Genomic DNA, 21,803 nt, shown 5'->3' on the forward strand with positions numbered 1-21,803 from the left:
ATTCATCCCATTGAAAAATATAATAATAAATGCCAAGATTGACTATTTTTTTGTGTTTCGAACATTAAGCTAGTAGAATGCATCCAAACTCCTGTCGGTTTGAAAGTAGACAAATGTAAGGTCACTTTTTTTTTGTATAAACTCCTTGTTTGAAGAAAAGTTTTACGGAATTTGTAAGAATTTCTTTAAAAGATAGTGTTTCATACAGAACATCTTTATTTTTATAAACATTTACGTATTTATTTTTAATAAAATTATTATAACCTGTCTTTTCATTAGATTTATTTTCCAAGCATATTATGATAATTGAAGATCTCTAAAGTAAATTACGTGCTCCAGTTTCCTTTCATGAGGATATCCTTTAAGTGTCTGTATGTGTGCAGTTTAAGGCGGAAAGGAAATTGTTATGAGTTGCGGAGAAAGGTATAAAACCACTTCCGCTGTTTGAAAGTGCTGGCCGTAAAGCAAGCACTGCTCTTATGGTATCTGGAGCGTAATACTATTCGGCTTTTGTTTCCATTTTCTCTATTTCCACTAAGGAAGAAAAGCTAGAATCAACAGCACAGTGCTGCTACCAATGGTATTTTCTTACTAGAAATGAGTTTAAGTATTGACACTTTTATTTATTTTTTTATTTTTAGAAGATTTCTATTGTAACCATTTACTTGTTGCATTAATCCTACCTAAATTTCTCATAACTTGGAGAAGGGTTCGTCAGATGGAGAGACTGATTTTATTTAATGAACTTCTAAGTCGGAAAGGTACATTAAAGAGGAAAGATAACTCAAGACTTCACTTGTGTTCAAAATCAGTGACGTGTTCATTTTGCTATAAACCATCTTCTCCCCAACTATCCAGTCGTAGATTAGAATCATAAAATTGGCTATAAGAATCCCTGAAGATTGTGTACATTATCCAGCTAGTTCTAGATTAACAGAACTAATTATTAGTAAAAAACACCTAAAATGAGATCATTTGTTTTACTAATTGGTAATTGGAGAAATAAATAGATTCGTCTTCATTTTCCAGTTGCTCACATTAAGTCAGAACGTCTAGTGTGAAACGTTTTACAAAATGAAAGTAGAATTCTCTGCGACCACTAGATTAATCAACTCTGTTTGTGGTTAAACGTCTGAAACCTGCCAGAAAATAGGAAAACGTGCGAAGGTTGTCGAATGAAATCAGCCATATTGTCTAGAAATGAAGTTAAATGAACAGTTTTATGAGTAAAGCGCTGTGTACTTACTTTACAATTTGTGGGATATTAAGATTAAATAGACATACTTAACATGAAATTAAAAGTCGAATACTAAAATTCAGGAGAATTAGTTGGATTTTGAAACTCTAATCTTATAAACTATTTAATTTAATACAATTTAAAAAAGCTCAGTTTTTTTGGAGTTTCCATCAGAAATACTCGTTCTAAGATTCCCTGAACAGGAAAACGTTGTTTTTATTTAATAAATTGAGTGTCAGGCTGTCTGTGGACAGCTTGACACCCAAAAACGGGAAATTGCCGACTTCAAATTTTGTTATTTAGTTTAGAAGCTATTCGGGAACAATTAGCTTTTTTGCTATTCCTTTAGTTTTTTCTCGAAAAAGGCTCCACCAATTTTCATTGCAGAGCAAATTTTCCACATAAGAGTCCATTCAGTGTAATGTACGGTTAAATCACCAGTATAGTTTTAATTATAACTTTTCCTGCAATCTTTTACGTAATCAGGATTATATGTGGAGTGGTAAAGTTAAACCCAATCATTAAGTGCCGTTTCCAGCAGTAGCGTGTGAATAATATTTACAAGTGTGATTTCCGAACAAAGTACCGAGTTATGTTTCCTTCCGATTAAGAACGGAAACGAACACGAATCATGGATTTTTCAAGTTTTCCGCAATTTTTTTAAGCTTGAAGTTTTGCAGTTACATTTGTGCAAGTTAGCCTTATCTTAACTCTATGATTTAATAAAACTTATTCTCAGAAAGTATTGATTTTTGATGCATTCTGTAAAAGCTGTGGCATCTTACTTCCTTCGAACAAACATAAAAACAAAATTATATTTCCAAGTTTAATCTGTAAACGATAAAAATTGCGCTTGAATTTGGTGCATTTGAAAATTTAGGTCATTTTTTATGGGTATACAGACTGTTGAATGTCAGAAGTTTGCTAATATACCAAGTATTCTTTTTAATTAAAACTACATTCTCGTGGATGGTAAAAGTACCCTCTAGTACCTTTGGAGTACTTTGCACTTGTACTACAAAGGGTTTGTGTTACTCTCAAGTAGTTACTCTCTCCTACATAACTTCGTTAACACGACTCCCTTTTTCATCTGTTCATTTGCCTTATTTCCTTATTTGTAAAGTGCCTAGAAGGATCCATTCCTCACTTCTTCCTTTCCAACTTACTTCTGAATTATCAGCTTCCGTTTAAGAACACATTTTGTTTTTTTTTTCTGTCGCTCTTTCTGGTTAGACTCTCGTCTTCCATTCGAAATGTTAGACGGAATCTGCTTAAAAAACTTGGTTAATAAAACGCGAATCTAGTCTGATTTCTACTTTTAGAGATATTCGCATTTATCGCAAACAATTATAGACCAAAATTTTAGGATCTTGTTGTCAATGATTCATCTTTACTCGTAAGCGCATGCTGTATTTTAGTATTGTCATTGTGTAAGTGTCTGATCAGACGCCATCTACCTCATGCAATACTTTATTATACAAGACAATTTTCATTTTTTATTTTGTACTCTTTCCTCAAGTTAAAGAAAAGAAAACTATCAGTTTTCTTCAAAATTTGCTTATATATTATCTACATTTCGCTGGGAAAATTATTTTAGTAGTTCTGGAAAAGAAAGATGACATTGGCTTACGATTAAAGCGCCAATTCTTTCTTTTTATTATTATTTACACTCTTTTATCTTTGAACGTCTCTCAATGTTTTCTTTTACACTTCCGGCGATAACTTCGTGCTATTATAGAATGGTATCCTGTTAAAATGAAGATATAAATTGAGGTAAACGATCCTAAATTTGAACAGATTTTCCTTCATTTTCCACTTAACTGAGTAAATATCTTAAATGAGAGAAAGATATTTGAACAGAAATACTTCTAAATTGTTGTGTACGTTTTCAGTGTAAATTGCGGCCAAGTGCTACAATTCTTTAGATTACATGTGCAAATTAAGGCTATCTACATTAAACCAAAGTTTAGGATAAGCTTTGCTTTAAGCTAAAAAATAAGGCGCTAGAATAGGCGTGGCCCACAAAGCTATGAAATATTGTGGTACTGGGTTAGATTCTTAGTCTAGACCTTGGATTTTTAATTATTGGTTACTACTCTGGTACTTTTTAAGTCCTCCTAAAACAATAATTAAATAATGAAATGAAAATGAAGTGAAGAAAAAAATATATAAATAACTAAAATACGAAGAAATGCCTCTTCTTTCATTTCCTTTAAATTATAAAGTTTCCTCTCAACTTCTTAATGTTGACTCATACATCCTGTACGGTAAAGAGAATAATTACAGGACAAAATGTGTTATGGAGGCTGTGCTAGCCTTAATGAAGAAAGAGAAAAGAACTTTGTAAAATTCATTCTGTTGTTTTTGAGAAGAGGATGCGACCTAGAAAGTTGATAAAGATGTAGCGTAGGAGGTGAGAAACAGCTCAAGGCTATATTTTTTTTTTTCGCCCAATTAATTCCAGCTGGCCGTTGTCTTTTGGCATGTCCTCCAGTAGGATGATGCTGGGTGCAAATTGTTGGGCAAAGAGGAAGTGCCAAGAGAAGAACTAGGGCTAACTAGGGCCACCTAGTTGGGGCAGAGAGAGCTCCAAATGGTCGGACAGAGAAAAGTATTTCGTGTTTGGAACTTTGCCTAACGACTCCCTGAGGACGATCTCCTTTGCACTGCTGGTACAATCCTCTCTCTTCCCTTTAACCATTCTATTCACTAACCATACGGTCGGCTAAAAAACAATCGCAATGTAGCTCCAACAATAAACTGTGACGTGTAACACAAAATTCTTTCACATAATTTTTCTTGAATTGTATTCAACAAGTACAGCCTCTTTTTGTGGACGTTCCGTCGTCTCTCTCTCTAACCATGAATCCACCCAGCCCCCAGATATGGAGAACGGAGCCCATTTTACAATCCCTGTTATCATTTTTTTTGTTTCTTCCTCCATTTTAGTTTGTACAATTTCCGTGTTCGTTATAAACAGCGGAAGTCTCTGCTCCCTCGAGGTTAATAAAATAGAAACTAATTTCCTGTTGCACTATTTTTTTGCTTTGTTTTACTTTTTATTATTATTAGTATTATTTTTCAGCATTAAAATCCCATTCTATTCTTTATATTAAAATGAGAAAAACCCACTTGCCGTGCTTCTACATTGTCTTAGTTGATCTAACTTTTTGGCCCTTATATTTTTGCTAAATAACGGCCACAGTTAAAAATTTTCATTGCATAGAGAAAACTCAACACGTCATTCTAATTTACCGTCGCCGAATTGGAGACTTAGCAAAATCAACTTACTAACAAAATTACAGTGCAAAGAGTACTTTATTTAGTAAAATAGAAACCATGTTACAAAGAATGCATTAAAAGAAACAGTATTTTGGTTTACAGTTTGTATAGTTTAATGGCAAACTATACGTTAGGATGTTACAGGAAATACATGCTTTCAGAACATGGTCTGAATTTGAGTGTATAGCTGAACAGAATATTAAAAAAATACTAAAATTATCTCAAAGCTCATATTTTTTGGCTAATAACTTTTTATTTTTTACTATTATCTTGCTACTGCAGCGTTGTCAACTACTATCGATGATTCCACAGCACTATTTAGTCATCGTTTTCTAATCGAGTTTTTGATAAAACCTATTCAGTTGTAAAAAGAAATAACAATTTTGTGACCTAGAGGTCAGACTTCAGTTTGGCGTCGACTCCCAGGAACCAACCATAAGGAGCTTTTCGCTATTGACGGAAGTGTTCGTCCCGGTACTATTACTTTGCGGATGGACATAAAGTTATATTGACAGATTTTCCACCATTTAATTGCACTTTTCTTGATATAAATTTCAAATATTGTCTTCATATTAATGTTTGGGTATTTAATTACTTTTAACCTTTTGATGATTCAATTTTATTAAGTTCACAATTGAAAATGTTAACCGAATTCATCAGTTTAACTGAACTCTTTTCAACTAAGCGCAGACGTCATCAAGTGATCTATCTCTAATTATAGAAAACTTTCGAAAGAATTTCAATAAAATCTTTTACTAAGAGGATGAATATTATTGCGGAAGTAGTTAGGACAATGCCAGCCATCTATATTTCTAGCATCTGCCGTCTTCTATGCGAACTTTTTCCTGTATTTTGCTTTCTTCTTCCTTAATTCGCTGAAGATAAAAAGGTAGAATAGTAAAATAGTAAGCCCCCCCCCCACATTCTCAAGAAGAGACAATGATTGAGGTACATAGTAGTTTAGGAAAAGTAAGCTCTCAACAGAGAGTCAAGACTTCCCGGATGAAGCCTATGGAAGTTAAAGAATAGATCTTCTTGTCAAGCCATAACACATCCAAATGATGTACCCAGGAGTCATCAATACTTATCTAGCCTAACATCTTGTGCATCACCGGCTGACGTACATTAGTGCACTAGAAGGTTCTGCAGGCAAATCTTTTCTATTCGTCTTCAATTTCCCTCTTCACTGTCTGTAATTCATTCTTAGGATATTCATTCAAAATTAATTTTCAAGTTTAACAAAATATAACCACATTAAACACTCTCTTTTAATGATTTGATTTTAAAGTATTAAAAAGCAAAAAGTGATAAACATTCTTGTTAAAACTTTTCAAATTATTATGTAAGAAAGTTTTACAGCTTTCCTAACTTTCCATCCGTTTCTCTGTGTGTGTGTTTGTATTTTAAGGGAAAATTACAAGTATAATGAATTTTCTTAAGTTTTCTCAAGTGTTGGCCATTTCTTTTGTAAAATAATTATGGATTGGTTTTACATCAGCTTAGTCAGCTGTTATAATAGTTTTTCTTTTTAGTGAAAATAGTTTTTCTGAAATTAATTTTTCTTATAATTTCCATATATCATCGTCCTACTTGGGCAGTGTTGTTATTTTAATTAAGTACACTATGGTTTTTGCTACTTTTTGGCAGAGAAACCCAGAGAGGTTGACCAGTGCTAGAAGTGGCTAGTTTACTTCCAAGTACGAAATAGTTGGGTACTTTCTTCATTGATAGGGACCTGAAATGTCCAAAATCTTCTCTACTTCATTTACCTGAAAAAATGGATCTCAAATAATTCTCTCAGATCTTCATCAACTTCGATTCCCGGATGCCTCCAGAATTTGTATACCATCGATTTCTGAATGAAATTATATTGAACCATATTTAAAATTATTAGTAATTGAACTCGTATTATTTTCTATTGTTGTATAAACCTAAAAGTGTTTAAAGTGTATCGGAAATTGTCGTTTATAGATTTTCCCAATTATACCTAATAATTCGTGATCAGAAAATATACTCCTGTCTCTCGCGTGATCAATGAACATTATTTTCTCGCCATTGATTATTTACCGCAATTTTATAATTTAGCCTGTTTCTAAATCTATACTTGTAAAAAGCATAAATATCATTTTTTTTGAAAGCGTATTAAAGCCAGATGTATTAAATCGTATTAAAACTATTAAGAAGAAATCTTTCTTAACATTAACATGACCTAACTAAATGATATCACCCAGAGTCACGAGAGGTGACATAACATAAAAGGTAGTGAGTGCATTAGATAATAAGCGCAATAAAGGAATGGATTGAAGTGCCTAAATGGATTAAATGCCTATTTTTTGAGGCAGGCTTTACGTCCAACAATCACAAATTAGGTGTCGAGGACGGAGGCGACTAGCAAACATACTTTGCTATAAATTTCTCATATTTAACCATTAAACCTAGTCCCACAGTACATCTTATGCTCTGAGGTGAGCATTGCACTTAGAACTGGCCAATGATCTGTGTTGAAAATAAAATATAATGAAAATAAATAATTGAAAAATAAAGTATTATCATTCTAAAGACTCTCCCATAAATTAACTTATTTTGGCACGAATATGTTTGTAGCTATAAACAAAACTTTAAAACACATAATAATTTATCTCAGTACATGCCTTTTGCTAGTCACTTAAAACTGGGAAATTTAAGAGAATTTTGAATATGCTGTTGCCATCTGCAATGCGTCAGTTTACACGCATACCGCGTTCAGAAATACGTAACATCTAGGAGAATTGTAATATTTAATACAATACCAAAAAAAGAGCTTGTAGCCACATACTACAGTATAGTCCGCTTAAGCTCTGTTGGCTGTAAAGCTCTTACTTCTACTGCTTTAGGAAATGTATGAATATTTCTGTAGCCAACGTAACAGGTTTAAGATTCAGTAGAAACGTTTAAAAAAAAACTGTGGTTTTGGATGGATGATATTAGTCGTAAATATTTTAGTAAAATTTCTTATTCAACTATTAAATTTTGGTGTTTTATAAGATTGGGCTCATTCTTAAAATAAATTGAATTTAAAACTATTAATTTTTTTATATACATATATTGTATTTTCCTCTTGCAGAGGTCTTTCAGCGATCTCTAAACTCTTCCCTGTTTCTGTGTACAGCTTTCTCGCGCTAGTCTTTCCTTACATCCCTGGTCACTTCCTCTGTCACAACCTGGCTTCATAAAGAAGTACTGGCGATCCTCAAGAGCACTATGTAACGGAATAAGCGAAGATGACTATTTTGTATTCTTTCTACAGAAAACTCCACGCCTAAGTCGTATTTCTCTGCAGGCTTTTCTTTCCTTTTTCCCTGCATTCTTATTCTACATTTTAACATTTCTTGTTATCCTCACTTGTTATGAAGGTTACAATGTTTTTTATATTGCTACTTCGTATATTTATTTATTTTTGCACATATTTATCGTAATAAAGATTTATTATTCTACTCTAGTCGAATATCTAATCTATCCTTTCTGGTCTTGCCTAAAACCGTTTCTCCACTGCTTGCGGAGATGCTCGAAACCAGTTTTCAAGTCGTGCAAAAACGTTTCAAGATTATGATTAATACCAACATGATCATCTGCATACTCCACAAAATGCCTTTCATCTAGAACTGTCTAAACCCTAAGTTTGTAGTTTTGTCCATTCTTAGTTCACAGAACTTCATAATGTGTTTCATTACAGAATGAGGGAGTAAAGTGCTTGAAATGCGTCCTTGTTTTACACCCTAGGTTGTGAAAAACCTACCCATCAGGTTTCTAGATTCTTAGTATGGACATAATTCTTGTTCATGTAGACACACACTGTAATCCTTTACTGATTCCTTTATCGTGCTTGCCAAATTACTGGTACATGACTTGGCACAGTGTCAAAGGCTTACACCAAATCTACTAACAACAATAGATTTAGCTTTACCTCTTTTTTTGGAAGCTTCACTTTTGTTGTTGACCTAGCGGTGAATGCTTAGTCTTTAGTACTTCTTGCAGCTTGGAACCCGTACTGGATATCTTCCATATTGAGGCCAGTCTTCTTTCTGTTATCCTCGAGTGAACCTAACGTGTGATCTGTTGTCGGAGAAATACCTTGTAGTTATTTTACTCTCATCTCCATCTTTAAAGGTTGGTACTGTTAAGGAAACTTCTCATTCGCTGAGCGTAAACCTTCTGGTTCCAGTTAAGGTTAAGAGTAAATTTTGTAAAATATCTCGCCCTTACGCGTTCCTGTTTAGTACATTATCTATCACCACCCTGGTTGATGCCACCGAGTCCTGTTGATTTTTACCATCTACTAAATAAACTGAACTCGTAATTCTTCTTTTTCTTTTTAGGTATTCTCTTCTTGCTCTATTATCTTTTACTACTACCCTACAACGTTTGTTGTTCTGTTTTTGCTATCCCCAACTTTGCCAAGTATTCTTTCCATGTTTGCACGATATCTTCTTTCTTAGTGAATACTTTTTGCCTGTCTATCCCTAGTCTCCTTTCTCAAATTTCTTATAATACTTTATATGAACAACTTATAATAACTCTTGAATTTTTTGTTTCTTATCTTATTTCCGATTTCTTCTTATGAAGCCATTCGTTTCATTACTTATTTGTACAAGTTCCTTAACCTAATTTCGATGGCAACTTTGGAAAGAGGTTCTTATTTTACCTTTCAAAGATTTTTCCACTGTGGGCGAGCATTTGTTTTCTATTTTTTGTGAGATAATACTTGAATGCTCTCTGGAGAGAGCAATTTTTTTCTGATTTGCGCTCTTTAAATAATGGTTGAACGTCCAGAACAGCTGATATAATTAGCGATAAGTATATTTATGTTATAGATTCTTTTATAAATAACCTTCTGAGCTTTGAAAAACAGTATGGGTCTCATTTTTGAGACTAGAGAACGACCCTAGTCCTGGTAGAAATGAGTTGTCCACTGTATTTCTATTTGTTAGTCCAAATAGTCTTACTATACCTTGTTAGTAGGTACTTAATTAAAGGTTCTGAGCAACTGTGTGAGGAATTAGTCACTAATAAGAGTCCTAGCTCAGTAAGAATGAGTAGGACTATTAACTCCCTAGGGTTGTGCTAAGGGAAGAGAGTTTTCTGTAAATCATAGTTGTGGGAACATTTTGTCTGTATTTTACAAACTTTCCTAACAGTGGCATTATTATCATCATCATCATCAACAACATTATTATACTGTAACAGTAGTACAGAAGGTTTTGTTTGCCTGGTGCTGGTGGTGGTAGTCGTGAATGGTGCAGAACTCAGCCCTGAAGGGCGCGGATTTAATAACTTGGAACTGTGAACTGTTGGGGTGCTTGTAATGGTTCCTGAGAGAAACTATATGAACATTGTGCACACTGTTCCCATTTCCTCCTGATCTTTACACACACACAGGCACAAGCGCCCAAATAAGCGACTCAGAGACATTCCCACCGGTTATTTTGCTTATCTTAATAGAATTTAATGCCAACAACACTGTCACACCGCCATAATTATTATCATCTTCTCCCACTACGGCAACCTTATTACTATCTCTGGTTCACTGTTTAGTTAATTTTACTTATAATTAATGTTATCTACGTTAACCGTTGCCTTGAACTTTATCCACCGAATTATTTGTACTTCCTTTTTTTCAAACGCTGTGCTAAAATCTACCTAGTTAGTGTAAAATGAGTTAGTGTAAAATAAAGGTATCCAAAAATCAAATTGTTGTAAGTGAAAATAATTGCTACTTTTTGTAATGGTTGATTCCTGGTGTGCCAAGCTTTACTAAGAGGAACGTTAGTTCCAGAAGAGGATAATTTGTGCGAGGTGAACAATCGAAGGCTTGCTGGAGGAGAGAAACAAGAGAAGAATAAAAGCTTTGCGTTTTAACTTCTAGCGGGGAGTTGTGAAAGTAACTATGGAGGAAATGGACTGTGACCTAATTCTCAGTTTGTTCGTGAGTCTGCACTAAAGGAAGGAGAGTCTGCTTCCGCCTATCTCAGTGCAATACCCACCTATCTCATGTAGTTGGGCGGCGATCTAGCCTCCAATTCTGTCGCGCTAAAGATCTCAACTTAATGGTAGGAATTGAATCCTCCCAGTACTTGCTGTCAGCTTGTTCTATAACGGCCATGTAGTTTGATTTTTATTTGTCTCCATCTATAACATCCAGTTCTCATGCCAAATATTGTTTTGTTTTTGTTTTGTCTTTCTTTAATCTCTCTCTCTGTCCGCACATAACTTTGTAATTATGACCATAAATAGGAGACCTAGTGGGGACTTCTTGTTCTTTCTTCTTTCCAGGCGCCCTAATTCCCATCTGAACCTTTATTTCACTTTTATGACAATATTACATTTTCTTTCACATCACATTAAAAACTACTTTTATCCTACAACTATTCTGACGGTTTTTGCTTGGGGATCGACTAAACGTTTCGACTCTCTAAGCATCCACACTTTACAGTCAAGAATACTACGAAAACTACTTAACGCTCCATTCTATATTTCTAACCTCACCATTCATAATGATCTCAAAATCCCTTTCATTAAAACTCGTTTCTTAAAATTTCATTCCTCTACCACAGCTCATCCTAACCCTCTCATAGAACACCTATCTTCCTCCACATTACCAGGTAATCCTCTAAGGAGATGGCCCCGCTATCTACTCTCCTCATAAGAGCAGTTTAGCAAGAGCACGTTAATGGAGTGACACCATTGGGAGTGCTTTCTCCTATCCATATTCATGATATAGTTATTTTATATCACCTTATATTCGCTTGTTGCAACTGTTGTTGCAGTTGCGAATTTCAATAAAAGATTAAAAATAAATAAATAAGATTATGTAATATTATTAAATGATTAATTCTACGGCTTCGAAACCTTGCACAACCTTCTGTGTGACCACAAAAAAAACCGCAATTGAGTACCTAAAGATCAACAATTGCATGGATTAGCCAATGAGAAGCTGCAACTTCCATTGTAACAGCCACGCCTATGCTTACGCTATTGGATTGTACAAGGCTATTAGTTGAAAGTAATATTTTTATTGCACAAAAGTATATACTAAAAACTCTAATGGTTTAAATACTGTAAAGTTTAAAGTCAACTCATTATTTTTCTTAAAAAAAAAAAAAAAATTCTTCGCCCTTTATCCTTCCCTTGAATTGCCTAAGGCAGGGGAAAAAACACGTTTAATTGCTAAATGTAGAGAATCGTCGTTATATCAGGCAACCCCTAAGATAATTAGAGTTAATTGTAAAGAAATATTCCCATAAAAGCTACTTCATTTAGTTTTACCATTCTAACATGGGTATTTAGTACAAAATGAAAACATACTTGATCCCTGCAAGGTTACTTTTTATTAGCGTTTCTATTGCGCTTCATTTTCAGATAATCTCTTTAGGACTTCTTTTTTTAGTCGTTTCATTTCTTTTTATGATTCAGGGCCCGCTTAGAATTGTGCTCTAAATTTACAAATGTTATATTTAGTCATATCTTTTAACTAAATTGAAGCAATATAATCGTAGAAAAGATCTCATTAGTTAAAAAAAAAGAAGAAGTAAAATCTTCCTTTGTGATTAATGTGGTTAGTATACTTGATTTTCGTTTTATAGCCTCAAAAAATTTGCTTTCTTTTAGTCTTTTAACACATTTTGAAGCCCTCAAAATTCTGGGGGGGGGGAATATCCCAAGGTGTCTGTTTAAATGAATAATTTCCATATTAAAAAGTATGCAGGACGAAACTTGGTTATTTTTTTTGGTAACTGCCGTATATTTAGTTTCCAAGATTTTGGGTGAGATCCACACACCAGAAGTGCAAGTTTTATCTTGAAAGTGATTCTTAAAGATTCTATTTGTGACATTTTCCCTAAGAAATTGATTGGTTTTGGGAGTTTTTTCGTTGAACTACCACATTTCTAAAATATGGCTATTTAGAACGAGTTAAATCCAATCACTTTTATTTGAATCAATATTTTTCAAGAAAAAAAAGTAATGGAAACAGCGATAGATATAATGTTAAAATTGAACCCATAATTTTCAGATTGAGGTTGGCATTGCAACACTTTCAACTGGGTGGCTGTATATACATCCGCACCTGTCACATCAGTTTTTATCTGTGGCCACCTGCACCACCTGCTTTTGAACATTGAGCAAAATTTTGTTGTAAAAAGTAATAGTGCCAATTTCTTTGTAATTAATTACAGTAAGAGAAAGTTTTGTGGGTTCAAAAGAGTCTGCAGGAGACTTTTATTTTCCACCAAAAAATTACTTGTGTTTCATTATCTTCTTGTCTTCCCACCAATCCACACTAACTAAATATCGTGTAAAGAACAGAATTCAAAGATATCGTAACTATAAACAAGAAGGCAGCGGCAACAACTTATTGTACGAGGTGTGTTCAAAAAGTAACGGGAATTTTTAAATTTCGCGGGTTTGGAGAGTCTGATTGTAAATTTTTTTTTTTATTATTATGTTGGTACACATGCCCCTGAAGTACGATAAAATTTTCAGTAATATTCATTGTTTACTTCTTAAGTGGCAGCCGTTAAGGTTAGACGTGTTTTTCGAGCTTGGCGATTTTTGTTTGTTAAAAAAAATGGATCAAAGAATTTGTCTTAAATTTTGCGTAAAAAATGAAATAAAGTGTAATAAAGTGTGTGAAATGTTAATAAAGACATATGGTGAGTCTGCTATGAGTAAAACAAGGATTTACGAGTGGTATAAGCGTTTCCAAGATGGCCGCGAAAACGTTGAAGATGACGAACGACCTGGACGTCCATGCACATCAACAACCGATGAAAACGTGAAAAAAGTGAAAGAAATGGTTGTGAACGATCGCCGAATCACAATCAGAGAAGTCGCTGATGATGTTGCCATATCAATTGGCTCATGCCATGAAATTTTTTCGGATGTTTTGGGTATGAAACGTGTGGCAGCAAAATTTGTTCCAAAATTGTTGAATTTCGAACAAAAACTGCGGAGAATGGAAGTTGCTCAAGAGTCACTCAATGAAGTCGACAACGATGCGGATCTACTGAAACGTGTTATAACAGGTGACGAAACATGGGTTTACGGATATGTTGTCGAAACTAAGGCTCAATCGTCCCAGTGGAGGCATTCTGGATCGCCAAGACCGAAAAAGGCTCGACAAGTGCGGTCGAATGTGAAGGTTATGCTCACTGTGTTCTTCGATTTTAATGGCATAGTGCATCATGAATTCTTGCCACAAGGTCAAACAATCAATAAGGAGTACTACCTACAAGTTCAACGCCGTTTGCGTGAAGCAATCCGAAAAAAACGCCCGGATTTGTGGCAAAACAATTCATGGATTTTGCACCACGATAATGCACCTGCTCACACTTCATTGCTTGTTCGTGAATTTTTGGCCAAAAACAAAACTTTAACGATGCCCCAGCCTCCATATTCGCCAGACATGGCTCCATGTGACTTTTTTCTATTTCCAAACATAAAGAGAACATTAAAAGGCCGTCGTTTTACAAGCATAGATGACATTAAAAGCGAATCGCTGAAAGAGCTGAAAGCTATCACAAAGATCGAGTTTCAGAAGTGTTTCGAGGATTGGAAAAAGCGCTGGCACAAGTGTATTGTATGCGAAGGGGACTACTTTGAAGGCGACAATATTAATGTAGATGAATAAATAAATATTTTTTCAAAAAACGAAAATTCCCGTTACTTTTTGAACACACCTCGTACATTCACGAACTCCAGATTGATTACCACAATATCATATATAGAAATAGAATAGAAATAGAAAAGAAATTTATTATTCTTGGACAATTGTCCCCTAAGAATAAATACAGGAACAAATAGAGGCCTTAATAGTTTGGCCTGTGATTATACAGAAATTAAATAAATAAATAAATATTTACAAAAGTGAAAATATAATAAGTGAAAATGAAAGTAAAAATAAAATAATAAAACAGCAGAAATTAAGGAAATAAATTAAAACAATTAGAATTTCGGAGGAAGCTGAATAGAAAGGAGATAACTGAATAGACGGGATTTAAAGATGGATAGGGTAGGAGCATGGCGGACAGATGAAGGCAAGGAGTTCCATAGAGAGGTAGCACGTATGAGGAAGGATATATACTGCACTCATGTAGCAAATATCTGTATCATTTCCGGTATAAATCCATGCAGTAACGTTTAATCTGCAGAGACAGACGAAAAGACTGAGTTTTCAGGACCTACACCTCTCACTAACCATCGTCTATAACGGAAAAGAAGACAAAGTTAAGAGTATCTATAGAGAATCGTAAGAATGTTCTATTCTTTTAACTTCATCTTTTTCACAAATACAGTAAATTTCTACTGATACATATAGCGTCATACATAATTATAAATACGTGAGAAACATGTGGGGAGAATTCACCCAATGGTGAAACTCCCAAAGAAGAACAGTTCACTATTGTGCACTGGCACTTACTTCATTAAGATCATATGGCCATTGGCTTTTCAACTGTCATGGGGCATTAGCGATTCGACGGAGTGTTTATGATTGAAAAGATTGTATTCTTTTAATTTATACTTGATGCTTTTGTTGAGCCCTAAAAGTTCTAGAGAGGTTTCAATAACATGGTGTCGGTTTGTAGTTTAATGAAAATTTTGATCATTTGTCGAGTAGTCTAGTTAGAATTTTGACTCATCTGTTCAGATTCTTTCCGTGTAAGCCTAAGAATGTGGATTCCCAGGGTAGACGTTTGTCCATGAAGAGTTCTAGGCACTAAACACCCATCTGTTGTGGGAAAAAAGAGTGTGGTTCAGATAAACGGATGGAAGAATAGTACGCCTTAGGGAGAATGTAATGTAATTAGGCTTAAGAGATTCTATAAGGGATTAAAGGGAGGGATAGCCTACGACCGGGACTTTATGATGGGAGAGCATTCTTGTGTTTTAAGGACAGACTTTGTTGCTTCATAATATTAGACAGCTGAATCATTCAAGCCTTTAACAGTTTATTACTAATTGCGGTTGAAAGTGTTCCTTTCTAAAGAATTTATTCTGTGTTTTCCCTAAAAAGATAAATTTTCCCCCCCACAAATTGAATTCCATTTCACTCACAATTGAAAAATAAAAAAAAAAAATATCTTCACCTCTCACTTTATCCTGGGGAATTCCACGAAAAATAGAAATACTAAACCAATTTCCATTTTACCCATTAAAAAATGTTTAAAAAGAAAATGGTACGTATGTCAGTCGGCCACTCCATAGTTTTTCATTTTGATCACTGATAAACATTTCAATTTTCCTCAATCCAATCAATTTTTCTCTTTCTCAAAAATTGCTCTAGTTTCGAACATTGAGTTTTCATTAGAGAGATAAAACTTGGGTCTGTGTTGGACCTGTTTTTTTAAGAGGTTTTCTTAAAACTAACTTCCAAAAAAATTCTATGAATATCTGAAACAAAGTAAAATGAACTAATCTTGTACAATGTAAACGAAATAGTTATCCTAATAATTGAATTCTGAAACTAAAAACAAAACCCTTTAATGCTTGAATACAAATACTCTATTAGACTAGCCCATTGTCTTCCTTTCAATGCGAATTAAATTGACATAGTGTCAGTTTGTAGTTTAATGAAAATTTTGATCATTTTGATCTGAACGTTCTGTTTTTTTATTTTATTTTATGGAAATTCTGATAAAACAGGACAGAAAGCTGCGTCCACCTCATTTTTATTTTATAGAGAGCATAATGCAACTGGTTGATTATTCAACAACGTACAAGCAGCTCTCTCTGCACTTTTATTAGCCAACCAATATGGTTAGCCGGCAGGTTGCCGTTTATTACCTTGGTGTGATTCTTTATATAAAGTATATCTACTTATTATTGTTCAATGCTTAAAATTTAAACGTTTTTAGCTATAATTGTTTGTAATTTTTCGATAATATAGTATTATCCGAGGTGGATATGTCGCCATTCAAAAGCCCAACATTCCAACATTTCATTTTAGTACACGATACCAGAGACGTTCTTTGTTCTAGAACAATTTATACTTTTATTATTTCACTTATTAAAACATTAGTATATGGTAAATTTAGATTTTTTTTAAATTTAATTTAAAAGTAGGCAGGATTTTTTCGAAAATTAATAACATAGTTAACGAGTACAACTTTTATTGGATACATTTAAACAGTATTCTTAAGGAGAGATGCAATTTTAAACTCTCCTATAAAGTGCAATAACTATGAAATATTTATGAATATGGGAAGTTCAAACCTAAATCCCGAGTTAGGATAGACTCGGGAAATTGGCCAAAGGTTTCATTTAAAGTACTAGGTGCTTTAATATATCTCTACTTTAAACAAAAAGGTGACATCAAGAAATTATTGCTAGTATTTGCATCACTCGCAAGCTTTTTCTGGCCATTGTGCTCTCTGCTTGCTGATGATGGATGAAGATTGGAAACTGAACAGAAATTTTCCACAAAAGCATGCCTTTGGCGGATTAGAACCTGTGGATATTGTTCAGCGAACTCTACCTTACATGTTCACATTATTAGTTTTACTAGATTGAACATCTATATCATGTAGAAGCTGCCAACTGTTAGTCGGTAGTTGGACGTAAAGCCTGCCTGAAAAATTAGGCAATTACTTTACTTTTTAGGAGTCAACTACTACTTTTTTTTTTTTTTATAAAAATTCAGATTTTAAATAAAATGGAATAAAAAGAAAGATTTACAAGATTCCTGTTGAACCATTTGCAATAGTTACAACTTTTTTCATGAAGCTTGGCTTTACAATTATGAAGCTTTGTTTTTTAAAATTAATTAAAAATGCATGGCTTTAGTAGTAGTGATACACGTATGGGTAAGTTTAGTATGGCGATATCCCTCTGCATTGCTCCTAGATCTTGAATTTATTTAAACCTTTAATTAAAAATGGGAGGCAAATAGTAATCGTTTTTAAAACCCATGCTAGTAGCTTAATGCTAATATAGCAGAATAAAGATATTATATATTGCCATTTTTATATTTAGAATTAGGTACATTGCATTTTATTTATCATAAATTAACTTTAATATTTTTATTAGAGAAAAGGCGCATGAATGAATTTTTTGATATTTTTTTTAGAAAAGTTCATAATTTTTTGAGGAAATAAGAAAAACTTCTCATTCAACTTTCCACAACTTTGTTAAAATTAATTTTTTGTTATGTTTCTGTATCAAAACTTTTCCGTTCTTTTAGTTTATTGTCTTGGAGTTTTAACTTTGAGTCACGCACAATAAAGCTGAGCTAGCAAAGCTGTTCATATATATTTTTGTCTTTTTTTCGTTTATGTAACTTTAAAAAAATATTTACTCATTTTTTTTTTCAAGGGATTTCTTTGTATTTGAGACCTAAGCTTGGAATATGGGTTGTCGAATGGGGCCAAGATGGCCAGTGACCATCTTGGGTATTGGGGGAAAAAAATACTGGTAATTAAGATCGGTAAATTTCTCATTCCAGGGAGCTCTGTCATTGGCCGTCTGTTATCGGTTATATTTGATCACCATTTTCTGTTAGCGTGGACATTGCGGTACATATTCTTTACAGGGGCATCATTGATCTCATGGTCTCTTTTAAGGGCCGAAATACCTTCACAAGTTAATGATCTTCTCACTTATGCTCCAAGAGTTTTAGAACTACTGGAAATTTATTCATATTTATCTGAAAACTGATAAAATGCTGATGAAATTGCTGATAGTGGTGCATTTCAAAAATCACAATTCATTAAAGAAAACGCTTTAGTCCAAGACGTACATTACTCGTTTTAGATAAGATAAGCTAGAAAGATTATAGGACTTGATTTTAGTTTGTTCTTACCTTGTCTTCATTCCATCAGATCATTTCTTGACAATTTTTATTCATCTCAAAGATTCCCTACTTCCTCCACAGCCAATCGACAGAACAAAACAGAATTGCCTCTCGCAACTATTTCCTTACAGTGGTTAAAACAGAGGGAAGAATTTAACCGAGCAACTTATCCACTCACTTAAACCTTCATCTTTTTCACTTCCAATCTCTCCCGGCATTTTGAAATCCCACCTAATGATAGAAGTGTCTAAAGCCTTTTTTTTAATAGCTTTGGAGTGCGCTACCATTGGGATGCATTCTTCCAGCTCATTAGTTGAGTTAACTTTTAGTGAGATTGTCAAATTATTTAAAATAAAATAAAACTTAAATGTAGTAAGCCTCTGTAATTAAACTTCATTATTATTATTATTATTATTATTTATTATATAAATAAGAGACATGATCATTCAGTACAATTTAATTAGACTGTAAATCATTGTACTGTCTTTTTTTGTCATTTGTTTGTAAATTATGTATATAAATTTGTCTTCTTTTTTAAAAAAATTGATTTTAGTTATTTATTTCAAAATCGATTTACAGTCTAATTTTCCCCAAATCTAGAACCAAATACTACTTTACAATATATGTTATCTACAAGTATTGCTGTATTTTATTCGTTAATATTTTGTAGCACTCAACTATTATTCTTTTTATGTGTTTATTTTACAGACCACATTATTCTTATTTCAAACTTTTTGTTCGTTCAGTTATTGTTCAATTTTCTTTTAATTATTTTCATTTATCTTAAAACTTAAGCCTTGCCCTAGTTAAAATACGTAGGGTGTAAATTTTAAGTAAAATGCCAGAAAGAGAATCACAGTAATTCAGAGATAACTATCTAATTTAAATGTCGGAGGAAAAAATGAACCACTCAGAAGAAGTAAAAATGTAAATGTTTGATTTTTCACAACGTTTACATTAACCTAGGTGGTAAAGAAAAAGATTTTTTGGTAAAGATTTTATTTAATAAAATAATCAGTCTTTGTCTAAATTTAAATGAGAAAATACAGCCAATTCATCAGTGGTCCAACCAGTGAGACCACATGGTCTTTAGTGATGAATTGCGTTTTTCTCTGTAGCTAAATAATTGAACATTGAAGATGAAAAGGGTACCAGGGATTACTTTTAAAAACTGTTACTGTAGTTACTGTTGAATGTGATAAAGAAGTTAGCCTGCCCCTTTTCTTTTCCCAAATTTCAGAAGTATCTGCTACATTAGAACAAAACTGTTCAGAAAATTATACTGTTCAGAAATATTTATATATGTACTAAAAAAAACCCTAATCTTGGAACTAAATTCCGAAAAAAATTAAATTGAATCCAAATTTACCTTCCTGGCACTTACAAATGTGGTAGGGAGTGGTGACGACTTCAACAGATAGTCTCATTCCAATGTATGATGTAATTGTTCAGTTTAGAGCAAGGCTTAAAAAGTGATATCACAGTTTCTGTTTATTTTGTCAGTACCATTGTTGAAAGGTGTGTCATCCATCCCATTCTATGTTTTTCAAATATTTATGTGCTCTTCCAGTGTTTACCAAATTCATTTTTTACTCCTCTACGTGTTAATTGTTTATCTACTAAATATTCTTTTGTATGATTAAAATAATTAATTATTGTTGCAGGGCGGTAGCAGCATATCTGAGGGCTCTAAATCTCAGCCCAAATAATGCTGTCGTTCATGGCAATCTCGCCTGCGTCTACTATGAACAAGGGTTTGTTTATACTTTATTCTAATATTTTATTAAATAAGATTTTTTATAACTTGAGTTATTATTGGCCATTTTTTTTTTTTTTTTTTTTTTTTAAAGAGGGGTGAAATGCAACTTCCGCACAATGTGCCGGACTCCCTCGCGGCCTACCGGCTAAAACACCCCCCTACTGCCAGGCCTAGCCTGGATTCGCTTGTGCAGCACTACTTCAGGCTAGGCTCCAGTTCCTTACCCCTTAAGGGTTAGCTTCCTCTCCATTCAGATCTCGCCTTTTGAGGGTTAGTACTTCCCTTGTGAAAACTGCCACAGCATTCCACTGCGCCCTACCAGAAAGCATAATGCTTCCGAAGCGCTCGGGAACCCACTGACCCACTCTTCTTTCCAGATCCCTTCTGGCACGACCCCATCTTTCGCTTACAAAAAATGTGTGATGGGCGTCATCTCTCATTCCTACGCAGTGGGGGCAATTTCCCTCTGACCGCTTCCCTATCTTCCGTAGAAACTCCCGGAAGTAACCGTGCCCGCTGAGGAGCTGGGTTAGGTAGTAATCCACCTCCCCAAAACCTCTATCGACCCAGCTTCTGATATCTGGAAGCGGGACTGCCGTCCACCTGCCACGGGTTTCCTCCGTCCACGCAGCTTGCCATACAGCCATAGTGCGCTCTCGCTCTTCTCGGGCGGCTGCTGCCCTATCAGCTTCCCGTCTTCTTTCGAAGAGCCGCTTCCTTTCACTAGCCAGCAGCGCAACGGGGATAACTCCCGCGATGACCAAAATGGCTGGTTCAGAGACTGTTCGGTAGGCAGAGGCAATCCGCAACGCGCCAACTCTCTGGACCCGCGCCAGCCTTTCTCTGTATACTTCTCTGGCCATTAGACTGATTGATAACTGGTTAAATAAAGAGAGAACAAAAAAAAAAAAAATGGTTGGGTAACAATCATGTTATGAGGAAACCTTTAAAGAGTTACAAAACAAATTTTGTATATTCATGTGACTGTACTATCTGTTGGAAGTTAGTAGGAGGAGAATCAGTTGTGTAGAAAAGAGGAGGGGATGTTGAAGAAACGTAGGTTTTGTTTTTTAATCATTCAAACATTATTCTGAGAACAGAAAAAAAAAAAATTAAATATTGTTAAAAGTGTTGTTCGGATATGGGAGGGATAAGGTTTTCTTTTGTTTATTTTTTTTAAAGTATAGTTTTTGATTGAATTTTGAATCGCCTGAGAATAAAGGCCGCCCTAACCGAAACGAGAGCAACTAGATCTAATTATTTTTTGTAGAGGCTATTACTATAAAAGAGAAATTTAATGCAAACATAAATGCATTTGACACCCGAATAATAAAAGGGTCTATTGCGCCCAGATAGTTGAACATATCGACAGCAAACATAGCGCTTGACGTGTACTTTATATGTGTATAATAAAGACAAAAGTATGTAGAGCGCGCTATTTTTGTAGTTACTCCAAAAAAGATAAGTTCTCTGCAATAATGGTAGGATAGTGGAAGTTTTGTTTGCGCCGAATTTCCCTATATAAAGGGAGTCCCACTTATCAGCCCGAGCACTTCATGTGCAGAGTTCTGTTTTTAACATGTCTACTTCATATATAAGTATATATATATATAAAACATGGTTTGCTTTTGACAATCCGTTTTTTTCTTTCCTTAAAAAAAAATTAAATAAAACGAAAAATACCCGCATAAAATTGTAGACTT

At 34.1% G+C, this 21,803-nt stretch overlaps 1 protein-coding gene across 4 annotated transcripts in view; it reads left to right on the forward strand.

Annotated features, from left to right (window-relative positions):
* sxc (O-linked N-acetylglucosamine (GlcNAc) transferase sxc) overlaps positions 1-21,803 on the forward strand; it is a 163,722-nt gene that overhangs the window by 133,090 nt on the left and 8,829 nt on the right. For all 4 annotated transcript variants that reach the window (XM_074119918.1, XM_074119919.1, XM_074119920.1 and 1 more), the window contains one exon: positions 20,006-20,095. In XM_074119918.1, coding sequence (XP_073976019.1) covers positions 20,006-20,095 — 90 coding nt within the window. The remainder of the gene's footprint in view (positions 1-20,005; positions 20,096-21,803) is intronic.

Source organism: Rhodnius prolixus, unplaced genomic scaffold (assembly GCF_049639745.1).
Source record: "Rhodnius prolixus isolate KJV_2025 unplaced genomic scaffold, Rpr scaffold_2, whole genome shotgun sequence".
NCBI classification, from domain to species: Eukaryota; Metazoa; Arthropoda; class Insecta; order Hemiptera; family Reduviidae; genus Rhodnius; species Rhodnius prolixus.